The following is a 19,058-nucleotide window of genomic DNA, read 5'->3' as shown; positions in this document are numbered from 1 at the left end:
ATTGTACACTTAGCCTTACCACAAATTATAGGTCACTCGTCAGGGCTGTGTTCTTAGTGTATGGTCAACCCTTCTTTTTATTTTTGTGCTTTATCATCTCTGAGGAAATGGAGTCTTTCTACCTAAAAATGCTGTGGGAAATCAAACCTGATTTGGGGGTTAAACTGGCTTTAGTAATAATCCTAGCTAGCAGTTAATAAAGGAAACCCCTCCAACTCTAGGGGTTATGAATGAGTTTGTGTAGAAAGGCTGCGTCTGCTGAGAATTTACGTTATTGATTAGGGTTAGAGGGGTCTGCCCATCTTTATCAGCGTTGTGGGACGACTGTTGGATGCTGGCATATGGCAGCATCCTGTCTGAGCTTTTCAAAAAGGAACAGTATGTTTGGCTGCCACTCTCAACATCTCTTCCTCTAGTGGCTCAGCTTTCTCGGCTACTTTATTTCGCAGGTGAAATCACAGCGTCGAAGCACTGCATGGTTGGAAGCCATGGCGTCTGTATCCTCCTCGCTTGTTAGCAGTGAGTGGTGCTGACATGGGCGCACACATTTTCTTCTGCCTTGGCAGTGCTGGTGTGTAATAAATAGTCGCAGCACAATTGGAGACTGGAGGAAACTCAGGGAGAGAACAGGCGTAGTTCTCAAAGAGTTCCCGCAGTCAATACCCTAGCCTTACAAATTGTTCCTGATGTTTCCTTGGCAACAAACAGTATTTTCAGCCCAACCTCACCCACGGTTCACATTTGCCCTTTTCTGCCGCATCCCAGCGCACAGCAATGCAAGTGTCACGCCGCAGAAAGCACATTCAGGCTCCGGCTGACAGAGAAACAAGACTCACATTCCATCTTCCCTGTGTTCCCGCAGCGCCTCCCAGCTCTGCCCGGTCGCTTGCCTGCTTTGTGCTTTTCTCTGAGGCAGGTTATCAAGGACCTTGTCTAGAGGTGAATGAACAATATTCTGCCCTTGCACTTGGAATTCCTCCAGTGCCTAGGACTAATGATAAGAATGCTGTGAGCACCTCCTGTGGGCCAGTGCTGGTCCTCCATAGTCACCCTTACGGCACTGGGGCAGGAGCGGGGTGGGGACTCGCACGCTCATGTGGGGAAACAAAGACACATTCAAATGTGGGATTCAGGTTTAAATGCTTCAAAAGTTGGTGCGCATTTTCCTATGCCACAGAGACTCTCAGAAAACCTGTGTGTGTGTCTGACAACCCCTGGGCTCTTACTGTTACAGCAGCAGTGAGAACAGACACAGCTGACATGGAGGGGAAATAGCACTGTGTGTGTGAGGCATGGCATCCTCACAGAGAGCTTTTATGAAAGCTTTCTATTTTACAGACAAAGCGCTTGAGACTTCGTGATGCCATGTGGTGGCACCAGGATTTCAATCCAGATCAGTGTCACTCAGAACTCATGCCCTTAACCACCATGTAATAGTAACCTAGGCAACATGGAAATATGTTCCAATCTATTCTAGATTACTTTTTTAATAATAGAGATCAAGTCAGTGTTAACTCCTGCAGTGTAAATGTCCTAGACGAATAACAGTTTCCTAAAATTCCTACAACAGCGACAGGACAGGTGGTAGCAAGAGGTATGGTGAACCTTAAGTGTGTCTGAGATTTTAGGGCAAGGAAGTACACAGTTTAGTCTTTGTAGTAAAACTAGCTCATGAATTAGTGATTTTTGATAGGGAATGTTAAAGCTTCATTGATGAGTCATATGTTACAAACATTTACTTTTTCTAGCTGAAGGTCAGAATAGATTGGTTCTTTGATATTATTTCATGGAAATTTTGCTTTAAGTGGGTCCATATATCTGAAAACATGAGACGAAAAACAGAAGGTAACTATTTACAATACCGAATAGCGATTGAGTTTAGAGCCAGATGCCCTGCTCTCCCTTTTACTGGCAGGTCATGCAGCCCCTCTACATGTAGTCCCAGGTTCCTCGTCTGTAGAGTGGGCATACTAAGAGCACCGTGGGCAAAGCGCTGTTGTGAGAATTAAATGAGTCAGTAAATATAGAGCACTTAGCCCAGCACAGCGAGTGTTAGGACAGCATTTCCTGCCACGCTGTGGTCTTTCTTGTTGCTGTTGCTATTCCTTCCAAGGTAGTAAGCATTGTTTACATTACAAATGCCCCAAGTATAATGTCATTGCACAAAGCTTTTCAGAAATTGCCAGTTTAAGCGAGGACCCTGTTGAACTGTCTAGCAGGCCGGTAGATGCCCTGCCCTGGCCAGCTCCTGTGTACGGACTTCTGGGCAAGGGACTGGGGACCCTGGAAGAGAGAAGGGAACTTAGGGACCCACGCTGGCCAAATGCCCGCTGGATATCAAATGTTTTATGTACAGAAGGCTATGTGGGCATAACAACATCCATCTGAGTAAGGAAGCAGGATTAAGTTGTCTGATGTCACGCAGGCTGGAAGTGGTAAACTGTGCTCCGGGACCCTGGGGCACTGTCAAACGGGAGGGTGCCTCTGGGCACCTCGCTTTATCCAGTGTGGCCCCATCTTTCTTCGAATATTCTAATCTGATCTCTCGAGCAGTCTGGGGTGACAGCCGCCCTAGTGCCCATCACTCTGTAAGGGTCCCCATGAGTGTGTGTGTGGTCTGTGCGTTAAGGGAAGTTGGGTGGGAAGGCAGCCAGCAACTTTCAACTCGCAATTTTTAAATATAGAGAGGCTGGGGATGTGAGAGCCAGAGGCACTCTTGAAAAACACAAATGTTTTTCAAAAGTTTAATCTGAAGCAAAATGCACCCCTCAAAAAAAAAAAGAATCCCATGTGAGCCAAGGAAGTGCCACTTTAGCTAACTGACAAAGTCAAAGCAGAGAAGCAAATTTTTGCAAAATTGGAAAATAGTCTAAGTTAAAATAACCAGAGATGCTGACAAACCAGAGATTCAGGCAGATCTAAATTAGAAATTGGCTGAGGGGAGGGAAAAAATTAAAAAAGCAATAAGGCCCCTAATGGAGTCCAGTGAGAATTCTTTAAATTTGTGGGCCTAATGGACCAGGGATGTGAAAAGGGCCTTGGGGATGAATATGTGCTCGCCAAGTGAGGTGTGCCTCAGCTCTGCTCACTAGAAGCAGATGTGAGGTTTGGGGCTGGTAAGCCAGTGGGGACAGGATGCCTGTTTTACCTCAGCCTTAGGTGGATCCTTTTCCTGCTCCTTAGAGTTGTTCTCCCCCATCCCCTGTCTTTCTGGACCCTCTGCTCGCCCTGTGAGCCTACGCAGATCTCCACCCACCGCGCTTCACCCCATGGGTCAGGGTCCTTAGGAGAAAAGGACTCCTGGCCGTGCTGCTGTCACGTACAGCAACTGCTGCTATTGACTTGGTGTCTGGAGGAGGACAGAGTCATTTCCAACTTGGTCTGAAGGTAGTCTTCCCACAGATCACCCATGGCCTGATGCTGTCTTCTCATTTGTCTCAGCCTTTGTCTCCAAAACCTTAAAATCCTAATCCGATAGCTATTTCTGTAGCTATTTCTGTGGTGTGGCACTTGAAGCTCAGATAAAGTTACACGAATATTTAGAATCAGAGAAGTCAGAGGAGGTGGAGACCTTGGAGATCAGCCACTCCAATGGCTGCACTTGGCTTTGTTCTTGTGTCTGTCTTGTAAAGCAATGGCCCTGCAGGTGGGAAGGAAAGATAGCAAGAGGACAGCAAACACCATATTTTTCCTCCCAAGACGAAGAACACCACCAAAGGGATTTTTATTAAATCTGGGAAAAGAAAAGCTACAGTACTATCATAATTGGATCCTATTTCATCTATTGTCAGCCTTGAGGAGTGGCAAGCCCTCTGTTCTGCTGAGGTCACCAACACCCCACCAGATGGGCACACTGGACGAAGTGCCCAGGGGCTGGGGCCACAGCTTTCGTCCCCGAGCATCAGAGCAGCCTCGGGGTGCCCCAGCTCCTCTCCCACTGCCCAGAAGGCCTGGAGGGAAGCACAAGTGAGGAAGTGTGTGTGTGTGGGGCCTTTATACACTGTGACGGTCATCCAGGTGGCGGTGGGGGGCATGGTTGTCTAGCCTGCTGGGCTCTCCCCTCACCTCACCCCCGCAGGTAACACCAGCTCTTCCAACCCTCCTGACACCTGTGTTAAGTGGCGCTTGCCACGGCCAGCGAGGCCCAGCCTTCTCAGTCCCTTCTTTCTGCAGATGACCTGTACAGTGTTTATTCTCTTTAATATGGACTTGTTTTGATGTAGACAAATTTGAAAGCTGTGGGTTTTCAGTGTTTGTCCCTGGCATCGTAGTTCAGTGAGAATCTGCTCAGCACCACTTGGAGTGCTGTCTCTCCCAGTGCCCAGGTGCCCTCATGCCCTGCACCGACCGAGAGGGGCTCAGCATCTTTTTCTGCCGATGAGCAACTCCTGGCCAGATCGCAGCATTATGGAAAACACCCATGTTGTATCGTGAAAACTACAACTCTGGGCATCATGTAACTACATGCCACTCGGGTGACACTTGATTTTGGAAAAGCTCTGTAACCGTATTTGGAACTTTGAGAGTCTTAAAGTGCCATGGCCACCTGGCAAACCCCGAGCTCCAGCCTCCTCAGCGCATCAGGCTCACTGTGCCCTCCCGCCACCTTGCTGCTAACTCCCCTCTGCGAGCAAGTCAGCACCATGTTAGCTGAAGCCTGGTCTTGGTTTTAGTGGTCTTTGCTGTCGGCGGGTATTAAAGAGGTATTCAGAACCCCCCTCCCACATCAATGGCGTCTTTTCTAATTAGTTTTGCTAATTAACTTTCTAGGTATGGATATACTTTTGGAACAAAGCATAACTCCAAGCGAGGAACCAAGTATGTTCTCTGGGATTAGCTCCTTGGAGGTGTGGATGGAAGGGCTTAGGAAGGCTCTGATGGCGCTGCTCTGTTGTCCTGGTGTGCGCGTGCATGCGTGTGGTTTCCTCGGCTAGGTCCCCACTACCCACAGCAGGGTGGACGTTCTTCGGGAGCAGATCGGCCCTTGAAGTATGGCCTTTCTTATCATTCGGTCTCCTTTTCTAACTGATGTACCCCAGCCTGAAAAATTCCGACTTAAACAGTAGTTCTGTACAATTACATCCTTCATCACCCGCATTCGAAATCCTAACGGTGTCCATTCTCTTTGGAGCAGGAGGCCTGCCTATGCCCGGACTGCGACATCTATGTCCCTATGCGGCCATTGTTGTGATGAAGCCAGTGAAATCTTCACCGGCTCCTTCCTTTCCACTTGTGTTAAGCTTATCCACGCCCCTCTGGTCTTATTTCCTGAACGCTGCATTCGATGGGTGGGCAGGCAGGAAGTGCTAAAAAGGGCCCTGCCTTCCTACCACCTTTCCCTTCCCCTGTGGGGAAGAGGAGTGCTGGGCACACAGGAAGTTACATGCGTGGGCTTAGCAGACACACCTGCTCCGACTCGTCTGTTAATTACCAGCTGTGGGGCCTTAGGCAAATAACTCAGCCCCTCTGTGCCCATTCCTTCAGTGAAATGAGGTAGCCAGAAAGATTAAATGAGGTGTTTGTATGGTGCTTCTCCCAGTGCCTGGAGCACAGAGTGCTCAGTAAATGAAGCCATCGTTACTAGCTATCCGGGTCAAATCAGTTTACCTCCAGCCTGCATCTCCCCTCCCATATCCTTGGGTCTTTTCAATGATCTGTGTTCTCTCCTGTGTTTTCAACTTTCTTTCCCTTGCATAGAAACGTATTTGGCTCACCTGTTTTAAAAAGTCCTCCCCTAGACCTGGGATCTTTTCTGGTTCCATCCTCAATCCCTTATCCTCCCCACCCCGGTTCCTTTCCACGTCTCTTCATTCCTCTGCCTGCCGCACCTTGGCAGCTGCCCCCCCAGTCCAGTAACCTGACGCTTGCCAAGGTCACCAGTGTTTTCCCACCTAGCTGCGACAGACCGCAGTCTTCAGTGGACATTCTCCCCCAGCCATGTTCTGGCCCCCTCTCCAGCACTCTCCCAAGGGCTGAGTGCACGGTCCTTCAGACTGGAACGAGGCCCCCAGCCCAAGGCGCAAGTCAGACCAGGACACGTGACCAGTGAAAGTGTTTAATAGTTAAATTATTTAAATAGACTTTTCAATTTCCATGGGAAATCATAATCGTATCCATTTTTGCAAGAGCAGGAATAAAAAGAGTGCACACCCCTTAGAGGGAGTGAAGAGCTAGCACTGCACGTTGTCACCAGTCACTGCTGGGAGGGGGGAGGGGCCCCCGCGAGGCTGGCGGGGTCATGATGGGGAACATGGGAGGAACTCCGCACACACACTGTTACTCAGGTTGGAAACAAACGAAAATCCAGCACCGCTGGTGGGTGATGGGGAGGGGCAGGGGACCGGAGAACAACATGAGAAAGCCAGCCCCCCGGCGATGGGCCAGAGGGCCGATGCGGAACTCAAAGGATGGAGCAGCAAAAGCGCCGACAGACTCAGGCAGTTTTAGGTCCATAAGCTTTGCTTCTCAGAGCTGTGTTCAAATTGGGGTGGGTGATGGTGTGTGGAAAGAGGAGGCTGGTGCCAGTGCCCAGTGAGAGGTGGTACAGGTGGGCCTCAAAGCCACGTTTCAGCAGCTGAGATGTGGCTGCCACCTCACCTCCTTTGAGCTCGTGTTGGAGGTGAAAATAATTCTGCCCTGAGACGCAAAAGATCTGGGCACAGGCCCCAAGGATTCTGTTTGAATATATCTCTATGATAGTATATCATTTTCCAAATGCACCCCTCACAGGGTATAAAAATAGAATTTTTTTACTTCCATGTATTTAACTGTTCCCTCCTCGAAAAACAAAAAAAACAACTAAATTTCTGCTGGCTTTGCCCTGTAGACTCTGAAGCTGGGCCCTACCCTTTCCTCTGTCTGGTTTGCAGGTGGAGGGCAAGGCCGCCCCCTGCCCCCTCCCCCGCCCCCACTCCCTGAACCCAAGGGCTACACATTATGTCCTCAAGCCTGAGGGGTCACCTCTGAGAGAGCCGGACAGGCTTCCTCACACCCCCACGCTGGCCGCGCGCCAAGGGCCATCCCTGAACTCTCTCTGCAGGCAGCAAACGGCCGCCGTCTCAGGGAGTGGAGGGTGAACAGTGGCCACGCTGGCTGCTGCAGGGTGAGGGGGGCTTCCATTCTTCCAACTCAGCCTGAGATGGGAAAGCAGCTTTTTGTTGTCTTTTGATCGTTTTGCATTTTACTTTGGGGATGAGATGTGTGTGTTTGTGTGCTGGAGAGAGAGAGGAATGGGGTCATGTGTCCATGCATCTTCCTACTGAATCTGAACATATGGTACCCCGCAAGGACATGCTCACTGCTCTGGCTGGACCTGGGAAAACCCAAAACTGCCAAATCTGAAGCGAGGAAAACAGGCATCCTGTATGAGACCAGTTCCACAGCATGAACACACACACATACACACACACGCACGCACACACCAGTACACACATCGACGTACATACAGTACAAATGAGCACACACCCTGCTGTGCACAGCTGTGTTCTAATATAGAGAATTTACAAAATATAGAATTTGGTATATTTGTTAGATCTCCAAGGTTTTCAATAATACAAAATAAAAAATACAAAAAAGACAAGTTGGGGCCCCCCGCCCGCCCTCCCCGGTGGCACCCTCAGTTGCTTGTGGGTCTCTTACACGCGTACAACTAGCATAGTCTAAAGAAGGGCACAGAAACTTGTTTTGTTTTATTTAATAAATCTTTTCCTTTTCTCAGAACCACCACTCCTTGCTTTGAGTCCTTGCCTCCCCCTCGCAGTTAGTTCTCTTCCCCTCAAAGGGGCATTGGCTGTGTGTGTGGGTGCTGGAGGGGGGCTGCAATGGAGGCCAGTCCCCGCAAAGTCAGCACTGCTACCGGAACGCCCCCTTCACGGAGCAGGGGCCCGGCCTCTGCCTGAACTTTAAAGGCTCACATAGAGAAGCGGACGCCTCAGGGCCCCTAGGCTCTCCCGAGCCAGAGTCACGCCACCTACCCACCCCCGGACACCGAGGCCTCTCCCTCAGCCCCGCCGTCGAGCGCTGGGCAGCCGCAAACCCATTAATGTGCCAGCAGCTCCCTTCCACCCGCGTATCCACAGCGCCCGTGAGAAAACTCAAGATTCAGGTTGAGTCTGGCGGAGTCTTCTACGGAGGGAAACATCTTTGGTCAGCTTGGTGCTCGCAGGACGCTGGCACCCCGGGGCCTGGGACACAGGCTGCTGCCCGCCCACAAAGGCAGAAGCTGCTTCTGGGGTCAAAGTGGAAAATCTCACCGGCGCGGCCACCTGGGCTGGAGCGCAGGCTTCCACCTGCCCGCCCGGCACACAAAGAAGCCGTTTCCATTTCTCTGGAGGCCAGGCTGCCTGGCATCACTGGCTGGCAGCTGCTAACTGAGCGGGGGCCCTCCGTTGAGGAAGTAGGTCATCATCTCGCCTTTGCCCTTGACCTTGACCACACCCCGGCACTCCAGCTGGTATGTGTTGGCAGCCAGCACCTGGTACATGTCCGTGGTGACCTGAGGAAGCAAAGGAGGAGAGAGGACAGGCCATCGATGACCTAAGCGGTGAATCTGCCTTTGGGCAGAGCTGCCTGACTGCCCCTGAGAGAAGGGTGGGTGCCATCTCCCTGGCTGCGGCTCTCGGAGTGGACAACTGCTCGTCCATGGAACTGCCTCTTCGTGATGAGAAGGATGACAGCACCTACTCTGCGCCAGGTGGTGTGGAGAGCACCTCACATGTGCTATTTCAGGGTCACTCAAAGTGCAGCTGCTTGCCATCATCCATAACGAGAGAAGCGCAGAGGCTGAGAGGAAGTACATGGGAGCTCTTGACGAAGCCCGTGACCAAGGTCTCACTCCATGACAGATCAGAAATATTTTTGGAAAGTGGTTTTTCACCACAGAACGTTTGAGAACCACTGCTTATCTAATCTATGAGGTAAGTACTATTATCTTGGCTCAAAACGCTTAAGTCACTTGTTTGAGGTTACACAGCTTAGAACTGGCAGAGCCGGATTCAGTGCCATAGCGTAATGCCCATCTCTCCTTCAGCCTTTGGAACAAAGAGAACTCACAGGTGGCTTCAGTGATTACACTTCTGCAGGACGATAGAGCAGGAGTATGGACCACTGCCTCACAAGGTGATCCGAGAGCCATTTCTGAGTATCGCCAGCACTCCTCTGCCAGCCACCAAACAACACACCTACTCTGTGTCCTGGCCCAGCCTGGCTACCAGGCCAGGGAGGAAGGGGTCAGGGATCTCTGGATGGGCTGCTGGGAGGTGGCCCTGCTGGGTTATGAAGTGTATTCCGTGAATGGTAAGGCCCTACGCACAGGGAGGCTCTGGGCTATTGTGTGGTTGCTGGCAGAGTCCCTCACACCTGTCTTAGGTGAGGTTAGAAGCTCTGCAACCACATATGCCTCACTCCTCAGCTCCCCTCAGGACCCCCAGTTCCCATCTTGCTGTCCCTTCTCCCCTTGGCACAGGGATGGAGGTGAGGCCCCTCAGACAGCACCCACAAGCCAGCCGGGCAGGGTTGGTCTGGCCAGGGCCATGCTGAGGGCCAACCCCGTTGTTCAGGGGCCCCACAGGAGAGACAAGTTTGACATTTGAGCGGTGTCAGTGTGAACAAAGGGTCATAAAAAGAGCTCAGTTAGCACCTGGGAAAACGGAGGCCGGGGAAGCTAAGTGACCTGCTCACAGCCTCGCAGGGAACTGGGGGTATGTGGGGTGCAGGACTAGAGCCCAGTCCAGGGCCTCTCTGTTGTCAGATTAGAGCAGAAAATGAAGGAAGGCCTAAGAAAAAACAAGAAAAGCAGCTGAAGTGTGGCAGGCCTGGGAAGCACAAACATCAGCTTGCAAAGGATGGAGGAGTAGAAAAAGTCTCTGGGCGTCTGGCCAGGCTCCTTGGCTGGTGGGGCTGCTGGATGGAGGCACCATCCCGGGGACCAGCGTCCTTGTCTGGTTCTCCTGAACCAGGCCCTGAGCGCTGTGGGCTGCACTGGCAAGACCCTGCTCTCTGTGGCCATCTTTGTGGCCCTGGCCAGACCAACCCTGCCCGGTTGGCTTGTGGGTGCTGTCTGAGGGGCCTCACCTCCATCCCTGTGCCAAGGGGAGAAGGGACAGCAAGATGGGAACTGGGGGTCCTGAGGGGAGCTGAGGAGCGAGGCATATGTGGTTGCAGAGCTTCTAACCTCACCTAAGACAGGTGTGAGGGACTCTGCCAGCAACCACACAATAACCCAGAGCCTCCCTGTGCGTAGGGCCTTACCATTCACGGAATACACTTCATAACCCAGGCAGGGCCACCTCCCAGCAGCCCGTCCAGAGGCCCTGTGGGCCCAGGTTATGGCATTAGCACTCCTGGCTTGGCATGGGCAGCCAGCCACCCTACTATATCCCCCAATACCTTCTGTGGCCAGTAGAGGGCTTTGCGCAGGACTGAAGATCTGTCCAAGGTACTGAGGGCCTGAAACACAGTCGTGTTCTCCAAGCTTCCAAGATATCAGCGCCAACAACCTCATCACCCTCAAATTTGGCTGCGGAAATTCTGACTGGGAACTGTGGGCAGCCTGCCCCAAAGACCACTTAGCATCAGACAGAGGCCCCTGATGTGGGGGAGGTAGGGGGTGGACACTCCTGCACTCACCTGGATGCGGTCAGGCACACCGGTGCTGTCCATGCGGCTGGCCACATTCACCGTGTTGCCCCAGATGTCGTACTGAGGCTTGCGGGCCCCAATCACCCCAGCCACCACGGGGCCAATATTGAGCCCTGCAGGGAACAAAAGTCAGCATGCTCATCAGGGCTCAGACCCATGCTTCCCTCACTGTCATTCCTCCCTCAACCCACGCAGCTTCTCCCTCTGACTCTTGGCCTGAAGGCACTCAGGGTCCTCCAGCCCTGAGGCTGTGCTTCACCCTGCAGCTCCTACTTCTCTGTTCCTGTCAAATGCTGATAACTCAAGACCACAGGAACATGTTCGCACATCCACTGCTCCTGTGTCCTCTCATCCCAGTCAATGCTCAACTCCGGCAAGGCCATTACCAGAACTGCCCTCTTCAGGGTTTCCAGTGACCGCTGACACCACCCAGTTGCCCGCCCTCTCTCGACGGCATGCTTTCACCATCAATTCAGACTCAGCATACTAGAACTTGCCCTTTTCTTGTTCCTCACGCCTCTCTTTTAGGAGTGCCACCATTCTTGCTCTAGATCCTAGCTCCTAACCCAGCAGTTTCTTCCCTCTCTAAGTAATCCTGCCCCCCAGGTCTCAGAGCCAGGGCAGGGACACTGCAGTGACCACTGGCTCTCCGTCTCGCTCCTCGCACTTCTGCCCTAGTCTGTCCTCCCTTCCCAGTCTTACCCAAGGCAACACAGCAACCTCCCCTCCGAGCCTGCGAAGGCTCAAGTGTCCTCCCTCCTCTCGAGGCAAAATCCTTCCCTGACACCTCTGGCCCAACTGACATTCTCTAGACATTTTCTGCCCTGTCTCCCAGCCCCAGGGTACTCCCTCCTATCACATTAACTGTCTATGTCATGCTGAGCCTTATTAAACCTCATTGTTGCTTAAGTGTTTCTTCTGTGTGACAGGGACAGGCAGAGGCTCCCAAATAGGCCCCTCGGGCTACTTCAGTCAGAAATGTCATCCGTCCTTGGTCCAGCCGGGTGGCTCTTAACAACAATGTTGCCGGTTCGACTCGCGCATGGGATGGTGGGCTGTGCCCCCCCGCCCAACTAGATAGAAAGCGGCTACTGGACTTGGAGCTGAGCTGCACCCTCCACAACTAAGGCTGAATGACAACTTGACTTGGAGCTGATGGGTCCTGGAAAAACACAATGTTCCCCTTCCCCAATTCCCCAACAAAATCTTTAAAAATAAATAAATAAATAAATAAATAAAATGTTACTATTAAAAAAAAAGAAAAAAAATGTCATCAGTCCTCAAAACTCTTCCCTCCATGACCTTCCTCTTTGGTCCTGTCAAGCCACGTGTAGCTTTTTACCCCATGTGCTAGTCCCAGATTGGACAGTCCAACTCACTGGCCAAAGGCCAAGCTCCCCAGTGAAAACGTTTGGAGTCTGGAGGAAGGGCTTTGCCACACAAGACTCCCAACTGCCTGCCTGTCTACCTGTCACTCATCTCAGTTCTGGTCTGATGAAGGAGTGGAGGCAGCTTACAAAAACACAAATCAATGTACGTGGAAAGATGGGATGTGAGGAAAATAAGAATGTCAACATCACAAAACCAAGGGTGAAGTTCACACAGAAATGTAGGCTGTTCATCAGGCGACACAGATGGCTCTGGTTTGGACTTTCTAGCAGCCAGTGCAAAGCGAGAGCCTGGTCAAGTCCACCGGGCATTGGGCTCCCAGGCTAACACAAACAGCTCAAAGGAAAAGCCCAATTCCCGATACTCGGCCAGAACAAAACGTCTCCTGAGGCCATTAATGATCACAATGTTGATGGTTAGTAATCCAATATTTCGGTTCAATGTGTTAATTTTGAGAACTGAAATACCAGTATTTTTGTTAGTTAATTACTCTCGCTTTTTAAAAAAATTTGAAATCTGAATCATTTATGGGTTGAGACATACCCAGGGAGTTAATAATGCATTAAAATTTTGAATAGAAGAAAGGTCTGCTCTTTCAGAAAGCGCTGTTTACCCCACAATCCTCAAGAGGAGGAGGGCAGCAACACTTGACAAAGCGAAGTTTCTACTGCAAAAATCACTCACACTGGAAACCTGGGCATGTGCTCAGGCCAAAATGAACTGCAGAAACACCTTGAACTTAACGGTGCAACCCAGTCAGAGTTATAATTCTGAAATCATTTTGTGGATAGAGTAGGGTGGAGCAAATTTGTGACTATGTCGTTGTACATGGGTTTTTACTGTGCTATTCTTTCAACTCTTCAGTAGAGCTGAAACTTCTCAAAACAAAACGTTGAGGATAAGAAAACAACAAAATTAAATATAAAAAAGGAAAAATAAAATATACAGGTTTTTGGTTCAAAGGTTTTCTGAACAAAGTAGAATATGGCCTGAGATTGACTGAAAAGTGACCCATGGCCTCTTTTCAGAATCCGCCCTCTTCGAAGGCAGCCCCCATCCTGGGACACCACCCTTGGCATCTACAAAGCCCCCTCAAAGCCATCCAACCAGGGGGAGGACCCTTGACAAAGGAGGAGTCCAGGGATGATGCATGGACTTGACTTATTACCACATCCTCACTGTTTCTTTCCCCAGTTTGTATAGATTAGAAAAGCTTCACAGCACCTAGAAGACTGTGCTCACACCACACAGTCACTACTTAGAACTCAGCAATAACCCTGCTGACCCATTGTGTTTTTAAGATTACTCTTTTAAAATGTTGAAATATAATCCTTCATTGTCAATTTTACATGATTCTTTTAATGTTTAAGTTTTTAAAACTACTTCGCTATACTCATTTTATTTTGCGAACAATTTTGTAGAATATATGTTCAGTATTTTTATAAATTTGCAAGTTTAGTGACTTGTACCATATTGATACATGTTGCATTTAAAAATGTAAAAGTATTTCATTTTACTGCTTTTCATTTCTACTGAATGAATTTGGAACACTTTTAAATGAAACACTGTCATTAAATCAGTATTACTTGAAATAAAAGAGGCTGTCATGCCCACAACGCAGCCACCAGACAGCCCTGTGCCGACACAGCATCCCTCACGAAGCCTTTCAGGCAGGGACAGCCTGGGTCCAACCAGGCCTTCCCAACGAGTGGTCGAGGTGGGAACTCAGAAAGAGGGTGTCCGTGCAAGCCACCCACACGGCAAAATGCAGAGGAGGCACTTCCGGGCTCCAGGAGGAGTCTGCAGTGAGTGAGGGGTGCCCACCCCACCCCCTGGAGCAGGGACGCATTGTGACATCAGCCTCTGCTTGGTCAGATACGCATGGGGATGGGGATGGGAGCCCCCACAAGCCCTCAGCACTCCCAGGCTGGCTCACCGATCTTCATCTGGAAGTTGTTGAAGGAGTGCTCATTGATGTACTTCATTTGGTCCATCAGCTTCATGGCGAAGTCGGCCAGAGCTTTGATGTGGGTCTTGCCCACTTTGTCGTAAGTGGAATCATTGAGGCCCGAGGCGGCCATGTAGGTGCTGCCGATGGTCTTGATCTTTTCTAGCTGCCTGAACCGATCCTCGCTGATGATCTGGACAGAAGGAGGCCAAACCTGGGTCACCCTCAAGTCTGGGGCACTGAGGTCTGCAGGAAAGTACAGTAATGTGGCCCCTTGTGTCTCCCCAACTCACACAGTGGACCCGTCTCCATCAACAACTCGGTGCTAAGCCTCGATGCTTCCCAACAGAGCCAGGCCTCCTCCAGCGCTCACTGCTGTGGAATGGCTGTGTGCTCCTGGCCCACCTCACCATACACCAAGAACCCCGGGGACCAGGTCACTAATCGCCTCTGAGTCTAATGCCCCCAATAGGGGCTGGTGGCCATCTCCCGATTCGCTGGCTCACATCTCCATCCTTCCCCAGGAAGCCTCCTCATCCTTATCCAGCGGGACGCCCTTCTCCCATCTCCAGGGCCTGCCGGAAGTCTGCTCAGACCCATTTCAGCCAACTCCAATTAACCCCCTTCCCCGCTGCCTGTGGGCTGTTTCTGACACTGCCCAGTGGCAGCTCCATCATCCCTCTCCTCTCCATGCTCCGTGCCCCAGGCCCTGGATTGACACTAGGGTTGTCCCTCTCATACTCACTGCACAGTGAGCTCCCAGGGCCGAGGTAGCCCTACTGGGCTCAGTATCCCCAGTGCCTGGCACACACAAGCTGCTCAACAACAGTGTGATACGCAAGTGAAGAAATAGCTTTGTTTCTGCCTCCACTGTTCAGGGATTTGCATCTCTGTCCTGCCTCCTCCCTCGGCCTGGGAATTCCTCCTTCCTGTGACTCCACAGCTAGGTCCTAACCTGTCCAGTCCTCGACAGCACGAGAGGAAAGGTGGGTGAGGGGAGTGGTTAGTGAGTCAGCCGGGCAGGGCCTTGCTGGGCAGCTGAGGTGCAGAGATTGCAAATTCAAACAGCCTGGGCTGAAACCCCAGCATGGCCACTTACTGACAGTGACCTGAGGCAAGACACTTCATGTCTGTGGGCCTCAGTTTCCTCATCTGCAACATCAGGATAGGGGAGGGAAGGTATGCGAGGTGTCGGCCTATGACAGTGCCCGGGACACCCCAGTCAGGGCTCCTGACATCACCGTGCACATCCGGGGACGGCGAAAGGGGGCATCAGGTCTCCTCGCGCCCCTCCCGCTCCAGGGACCGAAGCGTCCCCTGCCTCCCACCTCGTCAAAGTCGGCGATGATTTCATTGAGCAGCCGCAGGCACTCGACACCCTCGTTGTTGGCCTCCAGCTCCACATAGAACTCGGAGAAGTTGGCGATGGAGGCGAACATGACGGCCACGCACTCGCACGACTGGTAGTAGAGCTCGTCGTTGCGCCGCTCGCGGGCCAGGAAGTGGGCGGCCACGTCCTTGGGCAGGATGTTGTGCAGCAGCCGCCGGTTGTAGGCCTGCAGCTCCTCCATCTCCTCCTTCTCCTCCGTGGCCTGGGGCAGAGGATCCAGTCAGGGGGAGGGGCACGCTACGCGCTCCTTAGAAAAACAAAGTGCAGTCCGCCCCGAAGCCAGCGCGGGCCCAAGATTTCAACAACGGCCCAGCTTTCTAGCCTCTCTCTGCTGCCTCTGCTTCCAACTTTCTTTCAAGAGCATCTGTTGCTTTGGCCATCAGGAAAGCAGAGATTTGTGTCTAACTCTCTCCCACCTGCCTCTTGGGAAGTGATACCTAGGAGGGTGTTTGCCCTGAAGCAGAGAACCCCTGAGTGGAAACGGGTCCCAGCGGAGAGGCCGAAAGGATCCTGTACCCCTAAGACTAGAGCGAGGCAGTAGGTTAAAGAGATGATCCCAAACCACACCCCAAAGGCCCCCCCAGCTACCCGAGTGCTCCTCAGCATTCTAGTTCTCTCTTCATAGCAGGAAATCATCAGAAAAGCAGCATAAGGGTCACTTTAACAGACTGACCCCGTGGCCATCTCCCTGGGTCCCATGAGAGCAGACTTGCCCCAGGGCCCACGCAGCCAGACAGGGCCCAGAGGTGCAGGTGCCCCGAGGTGCCACCCAGGGCAGGACAGGGACATTACCTTTCACTTTGCTTTTTCCCTGGTTTGGGTTCTGGATCTGGCCAGTTGGGGTTTGTGGTCACTCACCCGCCAGGTTAAAGGGATGATGCAGGGCCCTCGGTTCAAGAGGTCCCACTAATGGCCCACGGGCTGAAGCCCAGAGGTAGGCATGCACCAAGGCACACACGGAGCCCCCTGATCAGAGCGTTCATGGAACACAAGGTATAGAGTGGAGTCTGCTGGCTTCCTCCCCCTTGATGGCAGGAAAAGGATCACTAGCAGGGCCATTTAAAAGATCTAGCCAGACTACTGGGACCTTCCCTAACTAAATGTGGAGGCCTTTCTATCCAACTGCACTACCACCTCCAAAAGGGTCAGGACTACTTCTCAGAGGCCTGGCTCTCTGGTGGGTGGTGGCTGCCTGTGGGGCAGAAGCAGGCATGCCCACCCAAGGCCACAGGACCTGGGTCCAGTGAGGAAGGCAGAAAGCTCAGGGACTCCAAGGCTCAGAGGCTGCGCCTTGCCCTTGAGGTGAGAGGACCCACAGCCTGTCATTCCTGGAGCCATTAGAAACATGGCCGTGAGGGTGGGGGGTCATGCCTGAGGAAGTTCCTGGACCCTCAGATGCCAGGTGGGTCCAGTGGGCATGTGCTCCTGCCCCGGCTTTCCGGCACAGGTGACCTTCACTCCTGTGAAGTGTGACACTTTCACCACTTCCTTCCCCATAAATCAGGGCCACCTGCTCTTAGCTCCGGAGCAGGTGTGCCAGAGGAAGGCGTTTGAAGTGAGAATCCCTGTACTTCTCACAGGCTGTCCCATGGAAAAGCCCCAGCTGGACCACCTGCCTCTGAAAATGCACCAGGCTGCCCACCATCCTGCTCCTGAGGACTGAGGACCCCTCCAGCCCAGCGGGTAGCAGAAATGTGACATGTGCCCTTCCCAGAGAGCATCTGTCCAAAGTGTCAGCCAGAGTGGCAGTGCAGGCTGGGAGGCCAGGACACTGGGAACAAGGTTACTGATGGGAGCAGGGGCCAAGCCCCCAGGCCCTGGCCAGGGGCTACTGCCACATCTGGGGAACTCTGCACCAAGACATGTTGGGCTGCTGCCAAACACAGCCAGGTGCTTCTAGGGTTAGGTTCTGGCCGGGCAGGAAGGCTCAGGGGTCTACAGCCTCTTGCTGGTCCCAATAAAGTCAGTGCTGTGGGAGGGGGAGAAGGGTAGGGTCTCCCTTGAGAACTGAGACCAGTGGCTCGTCCAGGAAGGGGCCTTGCAGGTAAGGGTGTTCCTCGTGCAGGTGCTTCAGGGAAGCTAAGGACCCCAGGCTTCCCTACCTCCCTGTCAGCACCCACCCACCGTGACCATAGATCCAACGGCAAAAAGGGCTGCTGAGCAAGACTAGGGGTGGAACAACAAACTGTCCCTCCGTCATGCCAAGGACCTGCATCTGGGTGTTTGTTCACTGGTATTTACTTGATGTTGTCCCCCCTTCCCAAGGCCTCAGAGCAGGATGGGAGGCGGAGGGACATGGAAGCATCATGAGCCTGTTAAGAGAGCTTCAGGGGAAAGAGGCTGACACAGCCGGCAGGTAGAGGCATGGTCACCCACACACTCACCCGTGGCCACAGGCCTTCTTAATTGTTTTCAAAATGAGAGTGTGTGTGTGGGGTGTGTGTGTGTGTGGGGGGGGGTTCAGCCACTTCTCTTCCTTCCTTCCTTCCCTTGTGCAGAGCCCTCAGAGCCTGAAGAAGGAAAGCGATCAGAGGAAGGGGTGCCGTATGTGGCATGCGCAGCAAGCACGAAGCAGGGTGGTGAAGAGGGGCGGGCATGGTGGGGCAGGGAAGGGGGCTGGAGGGGTTGGGCATTCGGTTCCACTGAGCAAATGAGTAAATATATGAAAGATAATGGGAGCTAGGTTTCTCACTGCCAGAGAGGGTATTAGCAAGCGTGGAAGGGCGAAGACTAGAAAGAAGCCTGAGGTGTTGCCTTAGAAATGGAGGTACTAGTATAAACTCATGGTTTTAAATATCAACAGGGATATACCGGAGTAGTATCCATTCATATGCATGTGTGTATACATACATTTACTTATACTGTCATATACACTCACATATATTTCCTAGCTTTGTCCACAGAGAGGACCTAAAACAGCGAGCCCACTGAGCACCATGATTTTGGTTTCTAAATACCATTGCCCACTAAAAGAAATTGGGGCTCTTTGACGAAATCACTGATTCCTGGGCTGGATCAGGGAAAGCATGTAAGGAGCCCAAGACATCTTCTTATGCCAGAAAGTAAGAAGATGCTCAAAGAATGATGGAGACCTGTCAAAGAACACAGGAGCCAACTTGAAGAAACGCATGAATCCGGGTCAACTGGAACGTTGAAATAACGGGAGGCACAGGTTAAAACCCACTGAATTGCATAGGAATCTGTAAGTCCATGCTGATATAGATAAAGGAATGACTAAATAAGTGGAGAGAAGGAGGTTCTTCCTTACAGGAGAATGCCAATTAACAAATGTGGAAGGAATGATGGACATGTGTCTTCACTACCTGGCAGGCAGGATTCAGCAATAGGTGCTGGAGCTGGTGGGTGGAGGTTTGCGGAGGATCAGAATATTGGTGTTATATCGGAATATCTTTCCACAAAATGCTAACTGAATGCAAAGGGGAAGATGGAGGCCCGACAGTGGAGAAATCTGGCAGACGCCCTCTTGAGTAAGAGACCAAGGTTAAAGTCACTGGGGATGGGACAGGTCAACATAGTGGAGTCCCCAAGGGATGCACTGAGAAGGCACGGCATCGTTTCCACGGTTTTCCTCCAAGAAGGTGTGGCCTCAGTCTGGACGTGGGAAATGTCAACAGACCTAGGCTGAAGGTCACAGAATAAAGACCTCTTTAAGGCTGGCAAGGACTGAAAGAA

General features: G+C 51.9%; 1 protein-coding gene across 1 annotated transcript in view; it reads right to left on the bottom strand.

Annotated features, from left to right (window-relative positions):
* Positions 1–7,498: 7,498 nt before the first annotated feature.
* The window catches only part of ADCY5 (adenylate cyclase 5), a 161,601-nt gene continuing 150,041 nt past the window's right edge, over positions 7,499–19,058 (bottom strand). Inside the window, exons 13-16 of the mRNA XM_019650944.1 lie at positions 15,304–15,585; positions 13,964–14,168; positions 10,627–10,751; positions 7,499–8,494 (exon numbers count right to left, since the gene is read on the bottom strand). Coding sequence (XP_019506489.1) covers positions 8,366–8,494; positions 10,627–10,751; positions 13,964–14,168; positions 15,304–15,585 — 741 coding nt within the window. The 3' untranslated portion in view covers positions 7,499–8,365. The remainder of the gene's footprint in view (positions 8,495–10,626; positions 10,752–13,963; positions 14,169–15,303; positions 15,586–19,058) is intronic.

This window comes from Hipposideros armiger, unplaced genomic scaffold (genome assembly GCF_001890085.2).
Source record: "Hipposideros armiger isolate ML-2016 unplaced genomic scaffold, ASM189008v1 scaffold_8, whole genome shotgun sequence".
NCBI classification, from domain to species: Eukaryota; Metazoa; Chordata; class Mammalia; order Chiroptera; family Hipposideridae; genus Hipposideros; species Hipposideros armiger.
Note: the sequence above shows the minus strand (reverse complement) of the source record. Positions and strands in the feature narration are given on the sequence as shown.